This window comes from Corylus avellana, chromosome 9 (assembly GCF_965113065.1).
Source record: "Corylus avellana chromosome 9, dhCorAvel1.hap1.2, whole genome shotgun sequence".
Classification (NCBI taxonomy): Eukaryota; Viridiplantae; Streptophyta; class Magnoliopsida; order Fagales; family Betulaceae; genus Corylus; species Corylus avellana.
In genome coordinates, this window is record NC_142498.1 from 926,450 (window position 1) to 946,916 (window position 20,467).

The 20,467-nt window shown below is 36.7% G+C and overlaps 1 protein-coding gene across 1 annotated transcript; it reads left to right on the plus strand.

The window, feature by feature from the left end:
- Positions 1-3,022: 3,022 nt before the first annotated feature.
- LOC132190347 (DNA mismatch repair protein MLH1-like) lies at positions 3,023-16,567 on the plus strand. The gene is made up of 16 exons (XM_059605314.2): positions 3,023-3,366; positions 3,910-4,082; positions 4,294-4,366; positions 4,768-4,902; positions 5,511-5,721; positions 6,757-6,905; positions 7,619-7,717; positions 9,375-9,444; positions 9,583-9,718; positions 11,326-11,420; positions 11,520-11,628; positions 12,831-12,996; positions 14,298-14,459; positions 15,004-15,178; positions 15,580-15,743; positions 16,120-16,567. Exons 1-16 carry the CDS (start codon positions 3,097-3,099, stop codon positions 16,162-16,164), a joined length of 2,232 nt encoding a protein of 743 aa, XP_059461297.2. The 5' UTR covers positions 3,023-3,096; the 3' UTR covers positions 16,165-16,567.
- Positions 16,568-20,467: the final 3,900 nt, after the last annotated feature.

Consider the following 20,467-nt stretch of genomic DNA (forward strand, 5'->3'; position numbering starts at 1 on the left):
GCCTGTGATGAGAATATCATCTACATACACCAGCATATAAATCTGAATTGATCCATTGAGATAGATGAATAGAGAGGTGTCCACTAGAGACCCCTTGAACCCAAGTCAAGTAGAAAAGTAGATAACCTAGTGAACCAAGCTCGGGGTGTCTGTTTTAAGCCATAAATGGCCTTGTGTAGCTTGTAGACCATGTAAGGTTTAGTCTTGTCAATAAAACCAGGGTGCTGCTCCATGTAAACCTCTTCATTTAAGTAACCTTGCAGAAAGGCATTTGAAACATCAAGCTGTGTAATTCTCCAATCAAAGTTAACAGATAATGCTAGGATGACTCGAATTGTTGAAGGTTTGATAACTGGACTAAAGGTCTCAATGTAGTCCACCCCATTTCTTTGATCAAACCCTTTAGCCATAAACCTTGCCTTAAATCTTTCTACAGTCCCATCAGCTTTTCTCTTGATTTTGAACACCCACTTATTTTGGATAACATTATGATGAGGAGGTCTAGGGTGTAGATTCCAAGTGTTATCGGATAGCGGGGCATCATATTCTTGTTGCATAGCCTCCATCCATCTGGAGTTAGTGGTAGCCTTGCGATAAGACACTAGTCCCAAATCAGGTAGGTGAGTGTGATAGAGTTGAAAGTCACTAAAGGTGTTGGGTTTTAAGGACCCTGTTTGAGACCTTGTGATCATGGAGTGTGTGGGTGAGATTAAGGGTGAGTCTGCTAAGGTGAGGGGAAGGTTTGCCGGAACTATATGTGAGGTATTGGTAGGGAGTTGATGATATGATGATTGGTGTTTGCTGCAATGGTAGGTGGTGAGTGAGCTAAATGTGTAGCTGCTGAGGCTTGAGTTGCAGTCTGAGGTGATCTAGGTGGTGATAAGGGTGTAGATGAAGAGGGTGTTTCAAGTGAAGGGAGTGGATTAGATGTTGCTGTAGGGTTAGAATCAATAGGAAAATGAACATTGAGGGGTAAAGAAATTGAAAGAAACAGAGGAGCATTGCCTTGTGCATTTACCTTGGAGGGAAATTGTGCAGTAGCTTGATCTTTGGCAGGGAAGGAATCTTCATTAAAGATGACATTTTTAGACAAGTTAGCCTTGTTAGTCACAGGATCTAAACACTTGTAGCCAACATAATTATAGCCTAGGAAGATGCAAGGTTTGGACCTATACTCTAACTTGTGTAAGCCATAGGGTCTAAGAAGAGGGTAACAAAGGCAGCCAAAGACTTTGAGCTTTTGATAATATGGGTCAAGATGATAAAGTTTGAAATAAGGCGTTTGATGGTTTAAAACAGGGGTAGGTAGTCTGTTAATCACATAAATAGCAATGGGGAATTCATCAACCTAATACCTATTTGAGAATTGAGAGGTGACAGTGAGCTAAGAGAGTGCGGCCTGTCTCAATGATATGCCTAAGTTTTCTTTCAGCTAAGCCATTTTGTTGTTGGGTTTTTTGTTTTTTATTTTTATTTTGTTGTCCTCGCCTTCAGGTTGAGAATGAATTTGTTATCCTGCCCTTCAAGTTGAGGATAGATTTTTAGTTTTCTAGTTTGCTTTTATTTTGTTTTGTTTTGTTTTGTTTTGTTTTTTGGTTTTTTTTTTTTTTTTTTTTTTTTTTTTTGTATTTGAGCAAACCATGTCCTTGATTTAGTCTGCTCGAAGAAGATCTATTCCTTAAATGTATTTGTACATGGGTTAGTGGAAGCTTAAAGTCATTTTTATGACTTTGTAACCATCATAACTTTTGATTATGATTTTTCAAAACTTTATGCTATGTTGTAAGAGCTTTATGTTCGTGATATTTCATTACATATTTTTAATATATATATATATATATATAATAGCCTAGTTCGAGCTTGAGTTGAGCCCGGTTCAGCTCGAATAGCATTCTCAACGGGCTCGAGCTTGTCCAAGCTTTCAATGAGTCAATCTCGAACACATATTTTATAGCTCAGTTCAAATAAACATCTTCGTAAACGAATCAATCTTAAAATTTTAAAGCTCGACTCAACTCGGCTCAATTATAGCTCTCGAAGGTTTTAAACTTTTGTTTTTTTTTTGGTAAGCTACTTATTGTTTGTTTGAATCTCTAATGACTATTTCATTACAAAATTGAAAGTAATTACCAAAAATGAAAAAAAAATAGTTATTCTTATTGATTAGTTTAGTTGTAACACACTAACACTAAGATAGAATCTCGAAAATGTATTTCACTATTTTTTTTGTTGAAAATGAATTCCATTATCGGATGAAAACAAGATGTTGCTCAACAAGAGTAGTATCGTTCATACATTCAGGAAAGTCACTTGACCAAATCTGAGATTCTTCATGTTGTAACCCCACCTTGGCGAGGATATGTGCAGCTCCATTACCTTCTCGACGTACATGTTGAATTTTCCATTGAATTCCGCAATTCATCAGAGACTTTGCATCATTGATGATCTGTCCTTGTTGCCCCCATACAAACATCATCTTTTAGAAGAGCATTCACCACTTCAAGAGCATCCCCCTCCAAAATGATATTTCGCCTTCCAGAGTCCTGCCCAACTCGACAGCTTCTCTTGCCGCCAATGCTTCCGCCATTGCTGGATCAGAGATGTGAAGACGAGATCCACATCTCATTGCTATTACAGCTCCTCCATAATCTCTAGCTATGATTCCCATTCCTATCTTCACTATTTAATATGGTGTAATACATTATGTAATCAAATTTTCTAAAACGCTTTTATAATTGTGAATGTATTGATTATTACACAAATTAATAAGGTGTAATCTAACTAAATTTGACCGGAGCAAAAGTTTATATTAGTGTAAAGTTACAAGATATACCTAAATTTTACCCCAAAGAAGATGACATGAGGATGAAAATGAAACCCGATTTGATTGTTAACTTTTAGAATTAAACACTAAAATAAAATATAAAATCAGTTTTAAAAATGTGATGAATAAAATTAAAAAATTCAAAAGAAATCACTCACTTGACTGAGGAAAGATATATATATATATTGCTTGGCGCGGGTTTTCCTTCTTAAAGAAAGGAACTCAGCAAAACTCTCCATTGTGTTTCACTCTCTGTCTCTCGAGTCTGAACCATGGAAACCCATTCTGGCGATTGCGACGCTGAGCCTCTCGCGATGGAAAACGAACAAGAGCCACGGCGAAAAGAGCCTCCCAGAATCCACCGCCTGGACGAGTCAGTGGTCAACCGCATCGCGGCCGGGGAGGTGATCCAACGGCCAGTATCCGCCGTCAAGGAGCTGGTGGAGAACAGCATCGACGCCCATTCCACCTCCATAAGCGTCGTCGTCAAGGACGGCGGCCTTAAACTCATTCAAGTCTCTGACGACGGCCACGGCATACGAGTCAGTTCTTTACTCAGTCTTCTCAATCTTCTTACTTCTTGTTTTTTTTTGTTCGTTTGTGTCTCGGGATAATGAGGGAAGAAATCGATATATGCTCTGTTTGGCTGCTGAGATACTGGAAGAAAAGGAAATTAAAAGAATTTCTCTTTGTTATCGTGTTGTTAGTTTGCGGTGCTTTTAGTCGAGGCTTTCGATTTCTTTTCATCTTTAATTCAATTTTCTCGGCAACCAAACAGAGCTTTTAGAAAAACCCCATTGTGCTTGAAATGCAGCTTTCTTTGTTCGTTTTCAAAGTTTATTTTTTTAAAAAAATAAAAAATTGATTCCGTTTCGCCCTTAATTTCATTTCTCGAGAACTGAACGGAAACAAAGTGACTTGTCTTTTTCTTCAATTTATTTTCATTCTCTTTCCTCGATTCTCTGCCCTTTGAAGCACTTTGCATTTGTTTTAGCTTAATTTTCTGGTGAACCAAATACAAAGGGACTGTGTCTGTGCTTCACCTAATAATAATGTGGCCATTGTCTTTGCTGTTAACTGTGTAGTACGAGGACTTGCCAATCCTATGCGAAAGGCACACGACGTCAAAGCTGTCAACTTTTGAGGATTTACAATCGATAAAGTCAATGGGGTTCAGAGGAGAGGCTTTGGCAAGCATGACCTACGTTGGTCATGTTACGGTCACAACCATCACCAAAGGGCAGTTGCATGGTTACAGGTGAGAATGTGTGCTACTTGTTTGATGTTAAAGGAAAAATGAAAGGAAATAAGCGTTGTGAATCTTATGTTTTATGTTAAATGAGAAATTTGGGTGATGAGTAATGAGAGAATTATGATTCAAATTTAAGCTTCTTTTCTTTTCTACGATTGTTAACAACTGGATGGAGTGTGATTTATTTTTAATTTACTTCTTTGAGTTTATTGTTCAGAGTATCTTATAGAGATGGTGTCATGGAGCATGAACCGAAAGCGTGCGCTGCCGTAAAAGGAACTCAGATAATGGTATGAAACAGACATTTTGCTGGAGGTTGCCTTGTCCTCCTTTTTATTTTGAGTTCAAGTAATTTAAAGTTGAAAAGTTAGTGTGAAAGGGAATAAAGTTAGAGAAAAAAAAATGTCATTCTAGAAATTACTTGTGAAAACTTCATGTTATACAGACTATTATTCATTATTTTGGGTATTAACTGAACTATCATGATCATTTTAAGATACTTATGTTATATTGACAATTATTGAATAACCTCAGATGAAATTGGACTTCATTTGCTACTGGTAAAGCCAGCACTAATTGAAATTTTCAAAATTACTTGTAGTTTTTCCACTGTGCTTATGCACTGAACTAGCAATTCCATTGTTTTTTTTTTCTCTTCCTAAATAATTTAAATTGTTGCCTATATTATCAGGTTGAGAATCTATTCTATAACATGATTGCTCGGAGGAAGACACTTCAAAATTCTGCTGATGATTATTCAAAGATTGTAGACTTGCTAAGCCGGTTTGCTGTTCATCACATACATGTGGGATTCTCATGCCGAAAGGTTGGTTGCTTGACAAGTGAGACTTGTCTGTATGTAAGGTTGTTAAAATCAAGGTCGTACCTGGGATTAGAGGCCTTTGGGATTGAATCAAGGATCACCAATCTCGCAAGCTATCAAATAAGTACTAATGGTGTAGGTTTTAATAAAGAATATTTGATTCAAGTATCTTCTTTGGGCTTTTGACCCACTTATTAGCCATAAGCCCAAAAGGAAAATGTTTTTTTTTTTTTTTTTTTGATGTCGGGGAATCTCTCCAAGGCAGGGCCCTTCGGACCCACCCTTGCAGAGTAAACCCTGGTCCCGTGCACCGAAGCCCAAAAGGAAAATGTTACCAATTTTAGTTGTTTTATGAAACATAAAATTGCAGTTTGGATTGCGATTGTGCTGGATCACTCCATCTTGTTTGGGATCCTAATGGATCTCCATTGTAAACGATTTTAATTTGTATTTAGATCATTCTGGTTTCTAAAAGTCAAAGAATTGTCAGATCTTAAAATCTGAATTGAGATTTTAATACCATGTATGTATCAGTGTTTTAAGCTCAATTATTGCATGATAGGAAAATTTCTTTACAGCATACTAAAGCTTTTCAACCTTTATTTAATCAGCATGGAGCTTCCAGAGCAGATGTCCACACAGTTGCTACACCATCAAGGCTTGATGCTATTCGATCAGTTTATGGGGTGTCAGTTGCTCGATCTCTTATAAAAATAGAAAATTCAGACAATAATCCATCTAGTTCAGTTTTCAAGATGGATGGTTTCATCTCAGATTCAAATTATGTTGCAAAGAAGATAACAATGGTACTTTTTATCAATGGTATGTATTATAATGTCATACTAATAATTGTAATGTACTTCTATGCTCCATTAGAATTTACATTACAACTCTCTCAGCTATGCTTTAGTTCTCTAGCATTTGAAAGCAGTGTTTTAGAACAAACTCTTGTGTCTTTGCCTTTAATGGAGCGTCTGTTAACTATCAATATTGGTATGTGTGTCGCATTTAAATGTAATATTGAGTGGGATTTATTATGATTTTATAGTTAATTGTTGTTATCTCCTGTTGCTACTACACATTAAGTTGTTAGAAGCAACAAATGGATGGTCAAGTCAAGTGGTAGGTTGATTGCTTTTCGCACCCCTACCTTCTTCCTTCTATCTTCTTTCTGCCCATTTTTTCTTGTACTAATAACAATTTTTAGCAAAGATCTTCCTCTTTTGTTTATTTTATTTTGAAGGATGTGACATATATGTGCTCTCCATATCATATTACTTTTTATTTTATTTGTTACATTCTCAATGAGATATAGGCAAAAATGGGGGGGGGGGGGGGGGGGTGGTGTTGAAATTCGATGTCAGCCCTTTCCTTTATAGTTGGGATATGTTACATATACTCTCTCAGATGAGCTATTTAGTTAGCTAATTTGTTTTTCACTTTTAGCTCTTTTAATGGTTGTGTTATTGCTTAATCAGTCTCCTAGCGGTGCCATTTTTTCCCTAGTATTCCTGCTTCTGTTTGCTCAATCTTTTAGCACTCTTATTTTCTTAATATGATTCCCTTTGGAACAGCAAAGAATAAGTATCTGCAAATGAAATATGCTTTTATTGATGACAAAGTTTGAAAGATCTAGATATTGTTCTGTCTCTCTCTCTCTCTCTCTCTCATATGCGTGAGAAAATTGACTGGGGACCATGTTATTTTGTATTTATTCAATCTCCTATTAAGAGTTCCAAAACTCTGTTTTTTTTTTTTTTTAGTTTTTCAGTATACTTTAGTATTGGCAGAGTATAGAAATTATATAAGAACTCTCACTTATTCTTTTTTCTTTTTCACTCTCCCCTCTTTATTCAGATAGATTGGTAGAATGCACTGCTTTGAAGAGAGCTATTGAAATTGTTTATGCTGCAACCTTGCCCAAAGCATCAAAACCCTTCGTATATATATCTGTTGTATTGCCACCCGAACATGTTGATGTCAATGTGCACCCAACAAAGAGAGAGGTACATGTTTCCAGGAGTTTTTATGTCTTTGTTATTTTAGTTATTTTATTTTATTTTATTTTTTTTCCTGATAGATATAAACCTAGAACTGAAAGAAGGTCATGACTTTTCCTAGGGGGAGAAGAAAGGAAATAAAATTAAAAAAGAAAATAAAAAACCGCACCAGCAATTTCTCTTAAGGGTTGAGGCTGGAAAGTTGTATGTTTTAAAACAGAGATGAAATACACCCATGTTGTAACGGTAGTACACTTAAGAAATCATTTTTTCTTTTCTTTTCTGTCATTTATATTTTTAGAATCATGTGGTTGGTCATTAATTCGAATCTCCCCTTCTCCCTTCCCTTGGGGTCAAAAAACCTTACTTATCGAAAAATAAAAATAAAACAGTAGGAGATGCAGTGGAAGCATAGCAGTATTTGGGATGCGCCATTCTGTATACTTCATACTTGGTCAGATTTCTCAGTCATTTTGTATACACGTAGACATTCTACTTGGTGTTGGTCCATCTGCCTCAATTTCACTATGTATGCCATGTATCGAAACAGGCAAGAGTGCCTTCTGATTTATGAAGTGAAAAAGCAGAACATCTTCAGTTGTGCTTGCTCCCTTTTTTTTTTTTTTTTTGTTCCTTACAGAAAAAATCAGTGGAGAATATTAGTCTTTGTCAACATTGTTAGAATTCTATATTGATGGATTCTATGTGTTGATATGCAGGTAAGCCTTTTAAATCAGGAAGTTATTATTGAGAAGATACAGTCAGTGGTTGAATCAAAATTGAGAAACTCCAATGAGGCACGGACATTTCAGGAACAGGTACTTCCCAGCAAACTTGGTCACCAAACTCCAAACTAGATGCCTTAAAGTATTTGATAAGAAAAATATCTGCTTCTTTGAACCATGTATATATTGTAGATTGTTGCCTCCTATGCCCACCTCGAAAAGACTTAAAATAGAATTTCAGTGAGCTTATTCTTTTTGTAAAATATAAAAATACTCAAACTTCTCTTGCTGAGGTTTGGTTGAAATTTCATCCCTAAATTGCTGCATGGTAAACGTTTTTTTTTTTTGAGGTATTTTGGGAGATATTTTTTGAAATCTGGCAATAGCAAAGGTTCCTTTTCTATGTTGGGCATGTCTTTGTAATTTTTTTTTAATTTTTAATTTTTCTCTTTTGTGGGTGGGTTCTAATGATGTAATTTTCAATTAACCAGGTTTATATTTGCTCTTTATTAATTTTTAATTTAATGGTGAGGTAATTAAGCATAGTATGCTTGCTTGAATCAGCATTATATATGTATGTATATACACACATGCCCCATAATTCTCCCTCAGTCGGGCTAGGGTAGAATAGCGTAGCGAATACAAGTATTAGTAGTATAGCACAAATAAGCAGTCCATTTCTTTTGATAAATTGTGCTCAATTTCTGATGTTTCAATTCTGCCAAGATCTCTTCTGTCGATTCAATCAGATTCTAGAATCATTTTGAAACATTTACAATGGTTGTCTTATAGTGATTAGATTACATAATTTAGTTTGGCACTTCTCCCCTAACCATTCCACATTTTAAATCCTTAAAGGAACTTGATTAAATAGTTAAGAGAAATTAATCCTTTCACAAATGGAAAGAAGCTGTCCGTACTTCTTTGGATCATTTAGAGCCACTTAAATAATAGTGTTAAAAAACTGTGCAAAACCACCTGAAACTCCAAAACTTCTAATGAAGAAAGATTATATCCCAAAACCTTGTCTAGAAAGTGAAGAGGTCCTGTGCTTCTTGTACCTGGGACACCATTTTCATCAACAAAGGATGCTCCTATCTCACCTTAGTTAGACTGGTAACCCTAAAGTTTCATTTGATCATGAAAACATGTAGCTGTTACCAAAGCCAATAGTTACCCATTTGAGTAATATAAGGTTGATTGCATTTAATGTCATGAGAATCAGGCTTGACAAAATCTCATTTTCCATATGAATGATCCAAATTACGGAGCTGCCACTAGAATTTGAGAGTTGTAGTGTATGCACTAAACCAATCTGTTTGTATGCTCCCTGGACTTTTCTGTGGAAGACACTTTGATCTAACCTGCATGTGTCCTTTGATTTTTCATTGATAAATTGCCATTGATCCAAAAAGCCTAAGTTGATGGAGACAGTGACTTTAATTATTTAGTCAAGATTCTAACAACCCCTTACGCAACAAACCCCAAACTTTTAATGAGTAGGGTGTATTATTTTGAACTTTAAATGGGAGAGTGGAGACAGGTTTGCACTTAAGATCACCTGGTCTAATATCATGACAGATTGTCACTTTTCCCAAAATTCTAAGCTAATAGGATATGATGAATTTAATCACCTGATTTGTATTCCAAAATCATTTAGTTTGACTAAGCACGTGGTGCTTTCAATTTCACCATATTTGTAGCTTGATAACTTGTATTCTTTGGCATCTTTTGTCTCATGGTGTGGCAGAAAGTAGAACCATCTCCATATGATAAAATGGCTCTGGATAAGGATTCTACTTTCAGCCCCTCACAATCTGGTATGGTGAAGTGTTCTCCTTTTGATTGTGTTGCTTGTCCTTAGTTGCCTTCATATTCCTAGTATATTCTATTACTCATAGTTGCTCACATTTTGGGAGTTCCCTCATTTTTGAAGTGCCTCATAATGTAATTGATAGGATCAAAATCACAAAAAGTTCCGGTGCATAAAATGGTTAGAACAGATTCATCTGATCCTGCTGGAAGGTTACATGCCTACTTGCAAGCTAAGCCTCGTGGATCACTTGAAAAGAATCCTAGTTTGGATGCTGTGAGGTAGGATCCATTTTTGGTTTGTAAGCTTTTGCTTTACATTAAGGGAAAAATCAATTTTCCCTAGGTTTCCAATTTCAGTAATCAGGTTCTTAGGTTTTGTCTCAATTTCAAATAGATCCCTATGAGAGCACTACAAATACATTGTAATAGGTTTCAACCGTATGTTCTCTTGTGTGCATCTATTGATATATATAGAGGGTACATATGTAGTTTGATTTACAACTCAACTTAAGAGCACTATACTAGCTTGTTTACAATAGAACTCTAGATAACTATACATCTAAGAACTCTATATCTTAAGACTCTTATCAAAGTCTCTTAAAGAAGTAGAATTGTGTTTGACATGTGTTGTTGTGAATAACACTTGATGTGCTTCAACAATCCGTTTGTCTGATTTCTATCCAACTTTTTTACTTTTTCGTCTACCATGTCTCACCCCTTTGACACGATAATGCACAAGCTGTCATTGCCATATCACTTTACTACCACATAAGCCAAAATAACCGGCACATCACATTGTTAAAAAACTCATAGCTAGCTCATAAAAAATAAGAAGCTGAAGTTGCCATGTCACAAAAAAGAGGTGTTTAACACAACACCCATGACTTATCCCAACGGAAGAAGCTTCATCTCCTTCTTTCAAGTTTGAAGTAAGATCCTTTTATCTTGCACTATCCCTTCATGTTGGCTCCCTATTTTATTGGAAGAGTATTTGGTGAGGTAAAGTTCCTTTGAGAGTGGCATTCTTTGTTTGGACATCGGCTTTAGGAAGGATCTTAACTTTGAATAATTTGAGGAAGAGGAGCTTTATAGTGGTAGACTGGTATTGTATGTGCAAGAGGAGTGGAAAGTCCATAGATCATCTTCTTCTTTCTTGTGAGGTGGCAAGAGAATTATGGGTTTCAATGTTTTGTCTTTTTGGTGTAGAGTGAGTTATGCCTAGGAAGGTAACAGAGTAACAGGCTAATTGGAGAGGTTAGGTGGGAAGGCGTAACATTTTAGAAGCTCAGAGGATGACTCCCCGTAGTGCTTAATGAGGTGCATTTGGAGAGAGCGTAATGCGAGGCACTTTGAAGATTCCGAGATTTTGATGGTAGAACTAAAATATGTTATGTTCAAGTCCCTTTATGCATGGATTACGGCGTATATTAGTCCTCACTTTCCTTGTTTTACAAGAAATTTAGACTTATGTTCTTTTTATTTTTTTTTTATTTTTTCCCCCCCTCTATTATAGGAGATCTCTCTTGTATACTCACTATGTACCTGGGTTGCGCCCCCTCTGTGCTATTTAATGAGATTGATTTTCTTATAATAAAAAAGTATAATAATAATGTAGTACTATTGAATCAGACAAATAATGATTTTTTTAAATAAGTAATCGACAACTATCATTAAAAGTGTAAAGGTGCCCCTAAGTATAATAATGTACACAGGTTGTGCCCCCGCGAGGGAGATCCATGTATTTTCAATAAAATTCCTGGGAGGTTGGAGTGTCTTACCGTATTTATTTTTCTCTTGACATTTTATTTAAAATAATGTTAATATGCTGTAAGTGCATGGTTGGTAACTTACATTCTCATTGAGGAAAATAAAAATTCCAATTGTAGGTCCTCTGTTAGACAAAGAAGGAACCCGAAGGAGACTGCAGATATTACAAGCGTTCAGGAGCTTATTGAAGAAATCGATTGCAATTATCATTCTGGTGAGATTTTTACACATTTTTTTGACTGTTAGACAGCCGAGCTTTTCCTTGAGTCAGGTAGATCTAGCTGCTGGTTCATACTGAGATATGTTTTTACAGGCCTGCTGGATGTTGTAAGACACTGCACATATATTGGAATGGCAGATGACGTCTTTGCATTGCTTCAGCATGACACTCATCTCTATCTTGCAAATGTGGTGAACTTGAGGTAATAACTCTTGTATTTTTCTTGAAATTCCACATAATCTAAAGGTTAACTATCCAGGAAACCATATATACATATGAATCATGATAGATTTCTTACCGAGATCCAGCATTGTAATTTTTTAAATTAATTTTTCAATTATGAAGGTTTAATTTTCATTTAACAAAGCTTCCAAGTTTGAATACAACTCCAATTGATGAGCTACAAGATAGTGGGCTTTTAAAAGTGCCTTTATCTTTTTCTTTTTCCCCCTCCTTTCTCCTGTTTTATTCCTTTTTTTCCTAATCTCTCCTCTTTGCCAACCCCCAACTAAAAAAAAAAAAAAAAGGAATACTTTGTAAACCAGCTTTTAGTGGTAGCACATCAAAACTATGGCATGCAGGTGCCGCGATTGTGGTTAGGGTTATGGTTTGCTGCAATTAGTTTTAAGATTGGTGAGAGGACTTTTGTACTTTTTTGCCCTAATAGGGGGTTTCTCCTATATACTTCCCGTCTGCTTAGGTTGCATCCCTCTAGATTTGTCAAAAATCATGTTAGTCCTATTTTAATGGTGAGCATGTGGGTATTTGCCGGCACATCTGACAGAAAAAAGAACTATGAGCAAAAACAACAAAAATAAAAGAACGTGAGAGATCTTAGCAATCTCAATTCCAAATAAAGATGTGAAAGTTGCCAATTCTTATTTCATGTTTAATGAAAAATAGGTCTTAGAAAACCTAATTATAAGAATCCTAATTCTGAGCTGTTAATTAGAAGAAACCAAAATGACAAAACTACCCATATCAGTACGTGGCTACCACATTTTAATATTTTTACTAGTTTAAATATAGTCATTAAAAAATGTAAGACTCCCGTAGGAGCTAATTGAAGGACCTATTAAACTAAACTACCACGAACATACTTTTGGGACCAAAAGTCTTTTTGATTTACATGGGTCCAGAGCTTTAGTTTCAATGTATGTTTATAATACACTTTATTCATCATGATACTCTTCTTCAAAAAGCTATTTTCTGAAATAAGTGATTCTGGAGAATCAACTTTTGCATTTATTTTATTGTTTATTATTATTACTATTTCTTTTCAATATGGTTCATTGGTCTTGGATTTAGTAGGTGCTAGATATATGATTCTCATGCCTCCCTGAATTTTTGACCTGTTATATGACTTACTTGATTGTCTGTTTTTTTGTTTTAATGAACTCACAGCAAAGAGCTCATGTACCAGCAAGTTCTGCGCCGGTTTTCCCATTTTAATGCTATACAATTAAGTGAGCCGGCTCCACTGTCTGAGTTGCTTATGTTGGCATTGAAAGAAGAAAATTTAGATCCAGAAGGCCATGAGAATAATGACCTAATAGAAAAAATTGCAGAAGTAAGTTAGGCTCTTCCTTTGGATTGATCTCATATATCTTATGTTCATTATATGTTTCTCTTTTTAAATTACAGTGTAGATACTTGCTTTTAACCGATTTCCTTTTCCTTCTTTTGTCGATTTTATTGGATTTTAAACTTACGTAGTAATTTTTAGGTGAACGTTTTGTATACTGCCTTGGACACGAAGATTTTTCTTTTCTAACTGAATTTTCTTATTACTCCTTTTTTTTTTTAATGTATATGAAGGTGTTGCATCAGTCGGCATAAGAATTTTCTTTTTCTTTCTGATTTCTGCTGTTATTTTAAGCTGTTTTTGGTAACACGAGACGGCTGAAAGGGGTCAATGCATGTTCATATTCCAAGTGTTCATCTACAGACACGCACATTATACAGCAGCATTAAATCTTAGTATTCACAACTTTGGGTATGCATATATAAGGTCTACAGTGTCTATTGAGTATTACTTAATCATAGAGTAAGAATATTTGGAGGTTGTAAGCTCTCTTCCAGATTGAGTAAACATAAGCAAAAGGAAGGAGTAATCCTTTCAGTTTACAGAATACTCTTCTCCTTGTACTTCAATGATCGACCTTAAATGATTTAATTTGATTTCTTGACATCTCGAGTTTCTTTTGAAATACTTTGAGACATTATAATAGAGTTTGAGTGATGCAAGAGACGAAGCATGAAATATCGGTCCACCTAATTTTATTTAGGTTCTAGGTTATTAGTATTTAATTGTATATTTTATTTATTTATTAAGAGTAAAGAGTGTTTTTGTAATTCAATAAATGAGTGTTGCCCTAGATTTTGTTAGGCAAGTCAATAAATGGCGTTGTATTAGGGTTTAGTCGCGATTCTTTTTAAGCATGCTTAACTCCGATTGAGGCAGACTGATGGAATAAAAAAAACTGAATAATTGATTCTTCTCTTCCCCCCCTCCCCCCCTTTTCTTCTCTCTTCCTGTTCTCTTAGTTTCTTCTTCTTCCCCCTTTCTCTTCCCTTGCCTTCTCTCTTCCTAGCCTTCTGTGTGAGTTTTGTGTTTATTACCAGTCCTAGTGCTATCTAACCCTTTGATATTTTTGTTTTCCTAAATAAATAATGAGGTTTACAATATTCCTATATCAGTTAGTTTGTTTGTTTGTAGTTTCGACTCTGATGATTCTCATTATCCATCATGAATGTGAGTAGAATATTTTTAGCATAGATTTGTAAAGGATTTCTAGAAGCACATTTCTCATTTCATAACCCACATTTGATTAATTTTTTAGCGAACATTGTTTTTTGATGCTTCTCCAGATGAATACCGAGTTGCTCAGGCAAAAGATGGAAATGTTAGAGGAGTATTTCTGCATTCATATTGATAAACATGGGAATTTGTCTAGACTTCCAGTGGTACTTGACCAGTACACTCCTGACATTGATCGCCTCCCGGAATTCGTCCTTTGTTTGGGCAATGATGTACGTTCCAAAGTTTGTAATAACTTGTTCTTCTATGCTTATTTCTTTCCCTTCTGTACAATCTTGATCGTTTGGATGATGATTATTGATCTGAAAGACATTGTCAGTTTCTGCTCTGAAAAGAATGTTCCCTCAGTACCCACATACTTGGAAACATGTATCAACACACATACACTCACACAGATGCATACGGCCACACATCTATGCTACTTTTATACTTTATCAATATTTAAAATATTTTTCCTTGTGTTCTATACTGGTGATCATTTGGGGCTGGAATGCATCTTGGTGAGATAGATTATAATATGCGGCTATGAACAAATGGGGGTTTACTTCCACTGTATCCAAGTCTGATGTCAAGAGATCGCATATCTTATGCCTTTATTAGATCATGAGAGATGAAATTTCTTTCACATAATCACATGGTGTCTCTTTATTCAATTGTGAAAACACTGATGGGTGAACCATGAGGAGTCTGGATATCAATGCTGGCATTCCTTTTCCTTGGATATTTCTTGTGAACTGTGATTTATTATTGTCTTAGGTTGACTGGGAGGATGAAAAAAATTGCTTCCAATCAGTTTCAGCTGCTCTTGGAAACTTCTATGCTATGCATCCGCCTATGTTACCCAATCCATCAGGTGATGGTTTGCAGTTCTACAAAAAGAGAACACCTCTCAGGAATCTTGAAGATGAAGAAAAAGCCTCTGATGACATAGGTATGGCTGTTCGCTGCTGAGCTTTCATGGTATCTCATATTCCATTATGTCACATATTGGCTTTTCTTGTTCCTTGAAAACCATTGACCAGAATTGCCTAGGAACCATGATGTTATGATTGAGTTGCATGCCTGAAAATCAAGCTTTTTTATCAATGGTTTACATATCAGAAACATGGATGAAAACAAATATCGGACATTTAGCAACTAAATGAAATGTTTCCCTCGCTATAATTTGGTCCATTTTTTCAGTTCAAGTGTCCACACACACATTACTCCAGTCAAAATTGAAAAGCTTTGTGTGCAACCTTCCCCCCTCCTTTTTCAACTTATCATTGTTATTAGTCCTTTCTTTTCTTCTCCTTTGGCCTCCAACCTTAGACTGCTTTGTGGCATTTCCAGGGGATGACGTCCTAATGGAGAATGAGATCGAGCACGAACTACTTTCGGAGGCAGAGAGTGCATGGGCCCAGCGTGAATGGTCAATCCAGCACGTCTTGTTTCCATCCATCAGACTCTTTTTCAAGCCACCTACTTCTATGGCTTCAAATGGAACCTTTGTCCGGGTAATTTTTATTCCATCAAGGAGCATCTTATTGACTACTACTGTAGTTTCTCAATATATAAGAAGAAAAAAAACAAAGAAAAAAAAAAACTCGGGAATAACTAAAAGGAACAAACATCTTGAGCTATGACCTGGGCTGGAAGTTATCAAGGTGCATGAGTGCTGGTTGGGAAGCCTCATCCTTTGTCAGCTTCCCTCTCAGTTGACAAACATTAAGAAGTCCCATAATTTGGTGTTTTCTCGGTGCTTGATTTCTTCCTTCAATTTATAGGCGTCTTCTTCTTCTTTTTCTTCTTCTTTTTTTTTTTTTTTTTTTTGTTCAAGAATGATGGGATGGTCTGGGTGGGAAATGATGTATATCCCCTTGCCTTCTACAGGTAGCTTCATTAGAGAAGCTTTACAAGATCTTTGAAAGATGCTAACAAGAATAGTTCTGGTAAGATCAAAGTTGGAGAAGCATGGGCTATTTCATGAGGCTACTGCTCTCAGTGATAGTCTAATTCAGTCTATACTTTTAGCTTGCCTTGTAAATGCTTTTTGATAGCCAGTGGTCCGCTGTGTATTGGGTTTGGAGAAGCATGGGCTATTTCATGAGGCTACTGCTCTCAGTGATAGTCTAATTCAGTCTATACTTTTAGCTTGCCTTGTAAATGCTTTTTGATAGCCAGTGGTCCACTGTGTATTGGGTTTCTTTGTAAGCTTTGTATATCTTTTAGTAACTACAATTGTGGACTTACTAACCATTGTGAAATACTAGGATACAATCCAAACGCAACCCTGGTGAGGAACACAGACATCTCCCATCTATGGAACACCTTTCAAGTTTGATTGTTTCCCTTTTACCCTTTACCTCGTTTGAATAAAAAAAAAAGAATGATTGATCGGATATAAGTTGTATTGCTAGCAACTGATATTTGATAATTTTCTTATAAATTGACATGACAGTTAATAATTGGCAAAATTATTAAGAGTGTATAGTTGATAAGTCAGTCACTAATTAATCATTTTTTTTTTTTTGAGAAGTAATAATCTTATTCATGAAATTATCAAACAACATGAGCAGAAAGCTTAGTTGAAACAAGATCACAGATACAATCCGGAATTGAATAATTCCAAGTTCAGTCCATGATCAATCTTGTGGCCTCCTTTGCGAGTTTGTGGGCCCCGTTATTGGCATTCCTACTCACATATATGATTTGCCATCTAGGAAAATCCCTTAGAAGGGACCTTGTGTTGTCAATGAGCTGGCCGAATCTACTGCATGTCGGATCCCTTGCCTGAATGGCATTGACCACTACCTGAGCGCCACCTTCTACTATTAAATTGAGAATGCCCAGATCCTTGCATAACCGAACACCTTCAAACAAGGCCAAGGCCTCAGCTGCAGTAGGTTCTAGGAATCCAGACTTCGTGACACTTCTTGCAGCCATCACCCTTCCCTCGTGGTCTCTCACCAAAACACCCACTCCGATACGGCCATTCCTCACATCAAGGGCAGCATCACAGTTTACTTTAAGCCACCCCTCCGGTGGTTTCTTCCATTGTTGTTGGGCCTCCACCCGAAGAGTATGCTTTGGTATCTTTGTCATGTTAACCTGCTGGACTTCATCTACTGCAGTACCAACTGCAAGCACGAGGTCATTGGGGTGTGTGAAGACCCCTTCGTGAATCCATTTGTTCCTTCTGAACCAAAGACGCCTAGCATTTTCAATAAAAATCTCTATTTCCTTCCCCACCCCTTTTTGAAAGATGCCCTCAGAAACTTGGAAAAAATCAGAGGTATGAAAATAACTTTTCTGAAAATTTTTTGCACTGGCCCCCCAAGTGTCTCTTTCCGCGATGCAACCCCAGAGAGCATGGAAGGTAGTTTCAGCTTCCTTCTCGCAGAAAGGGCATGATGGATAATTGATTACTTTCCTCCTCACCAAGTTATCCCGTGTGCGCAGTAGGTTATGGCATGCCCGCCAAAAGAAAATTTTCCAAGAATTTGGAATACTCAGTTGCCACATCCTTCTCCAGATATCACTGCCATCAACTCTCCTAGAACTCTCAGCAGTATATAGTGATTCCTGCTCCTTTGCTATATGGTAGGCACTGCTTACAGAGAACTCTCCCTTAGCAGAGCCTCTCCAGATTTGAGTGTCAGGCTGGTTGCTTGAACTAATTGGAATACTCTGAATCACATGAACTTTCTCTGGGCTGAAAGTCTCTTCCAGCAAAGGTTGCTTCCACCAATGGGCATCTGGATCAATTAAAGTACTGACCACTGCATCTGCTGCCAGAATTTTTTGGGGAGATTGGACACAGTAAGTACTAGGTGTAGGAAGCCATTTGTCACCCCAGATATGCACACTAGCCCCATTCCCAATTCTCCAGATTAAACCCTCTTTTACAAGTGACGAAGTACTTTGAATACTTTTCCACACAAAAGGTTTATTCCCCACTTGTGCTTCTAGGACGGAGCAGTTTGGGTAATACTTCGCCTTCAAAATTCTTGCAATAAGGCTATTTTCCTCCTTCCACAACCACCAACATTGCTTGGCAAGTAGGCTTTATTGAAGCAATGGAGATCTCAGAACCCCATTCCCCCCCGTACTTTCAAGGTACCCATTTTCTCTCAACTCATCCAATGGATCCGAGTATTGTTTGCTTGATGACCTCACCAAAATTTCTGCATAAGGGAGTTGATATCATTACAGAGGCCCTTTGATAGCATGAAAACACTCATACTATAGGTAGGTATAGCTTGGATGACCGCTTTCAAGAGGATCTCCTTTCCTGCTTGGGATAGGAATTTTAGCTTCCAATCTTGAAGGCGTTTCCAAACCCTATCCTTTATACTATTAAAAGCTCTCATTCTAGACTTCCTCACAATGGCCGGTAAGCCTAGATAGGTATCATATCTCTGTGAAGATGGGATTCCTGCTACTTCCAATATTCTCCTTTTATCATCTATAGGGGTGTTCCTACTAAAAAATATAGCAGTCTTCTCCCTATTTAAACGTTGCCCCGAAGCTTGTTCTTAAGTGCTGAGCAAAAAGGATAATCTCCCAATGATTGTAATCCGCCTTACAAAATAGCAAGTTATCATCTGCAAAGAATAAATGATTAATACGAGGCTCCCTTTTATCATCTTGCAAAATAGAAGTTGAAAATTCTGACGTGTTAATCTAACGCGTCAGAAAATTCTGACGTGTTAATCTAACGCGTCAGAAAATTCTGACGTGTTAAATCTAACACATCAGAAATTTTCCATTCCTGACACCTAGAATTGCCACGTCTGAAACACGTCAAAAATGCCCCGTCAGGAGGATTTCCTGACGTGTTAGACCACCTAACACGTCAGAAAACTTGTGTCAGCAAAAAATTGGTTTTTTGTAGGGCCCCCGTCAGTTTGTAAGAGATTTTATAATAAAAATATAGTATTCCTAGCAGCACTCCACTTGGACTTTTTTTTTTCAAGAGTTGTTGAGGGTATTATAGCTTTTACTATAAGTTTTTAAGAAATTAACGTGGCAATTCATATGACACTTATCACGGTAACCACTAAAATATCGACTGCCACATGACACTTACGACAATCACTACTTCGTATCAAATAGAAATCAATTGGTCTGACTTCTGAGACTCTCTAGCCTGTGGTAAGCATTGGGACTAAGATCTGGTGCATTATTTTTGCTCTATCGCATCTCTCACCAAATCATCACGGGGTGTTGAGGCGTCTTGACATGGGTGGCCTGATACCCAGCCATTGCAGTGGCCGGGTTACCTCACCATTGCAATGGTTGGCATCTCAGCCACCTATTACGGTACACCGGTACCCAACTGCACTGGGTGGAGTACCTTGCCACTGCCATGGCTGATACTACTTGTAATTGAAAATTTTAACAAAAACATTGCTTTGTTATATTCTGTTTGCTTCTATGGTCCTAAAGTGGGGGTGGCGGCCAAAGATATGTTGTTTCATACATGCATATAGGTCATTTTTAGACAAATTTTATTTCTCAGTGCAATTCTAAACATGCTCTTAGGTAATTGATGTAGAGTATTTTCTAATATAAGCAAACTTGTCTAATTCAAACCAATGGAGAATGCATTGTAATTTTCCGAAACCTTAATTGGGAAAAATTAATGTAGTTTTTCTTATAAAAAAAAATTAATATAAATTTGAGATGAAACTGTAAAATGTTTGAAACTAGCAGGAGTGGCAAAGGGATGTTAAGAGAGCAAGCCACTCGCGAGCGAGCTCGGGATCGGCTCGTATAAATTCGGCTCGTGCTCGACTCGATTATTAAATGAAACGCTTCGTGAACACAAATCCTGGCTTGAATATAAAATGAAGCAAGCTCGGCCGACTCGGTTAAACTCGTGAGCAAGCTTGTATGTATATATATATATATATATATATATATATATATAAACTAAGTAACACATAACTAATTATAAATCTCATAATTATTAAAATCTTAAAATTGCATTTATGTTTAAGCGTTAGAAAATGAAAAATTTTAGACCCTTCGTGATCAGAGAGAGAGAACAATCATTAAAAAGATCTAGATTTAATTAGAGCAGATCCAAACGAAAGGAAGAAAAATTAAACAGCAACTATTGAGTAAGATTGCGAAAGACAGAAACTATTGAAGAATCAAACATACCCAAATACTTTGGATCACTGTCTTTTTGGTGAGCGAGAGTGAGAGAGTGGGAAATGAAAGTTGGGGTGAA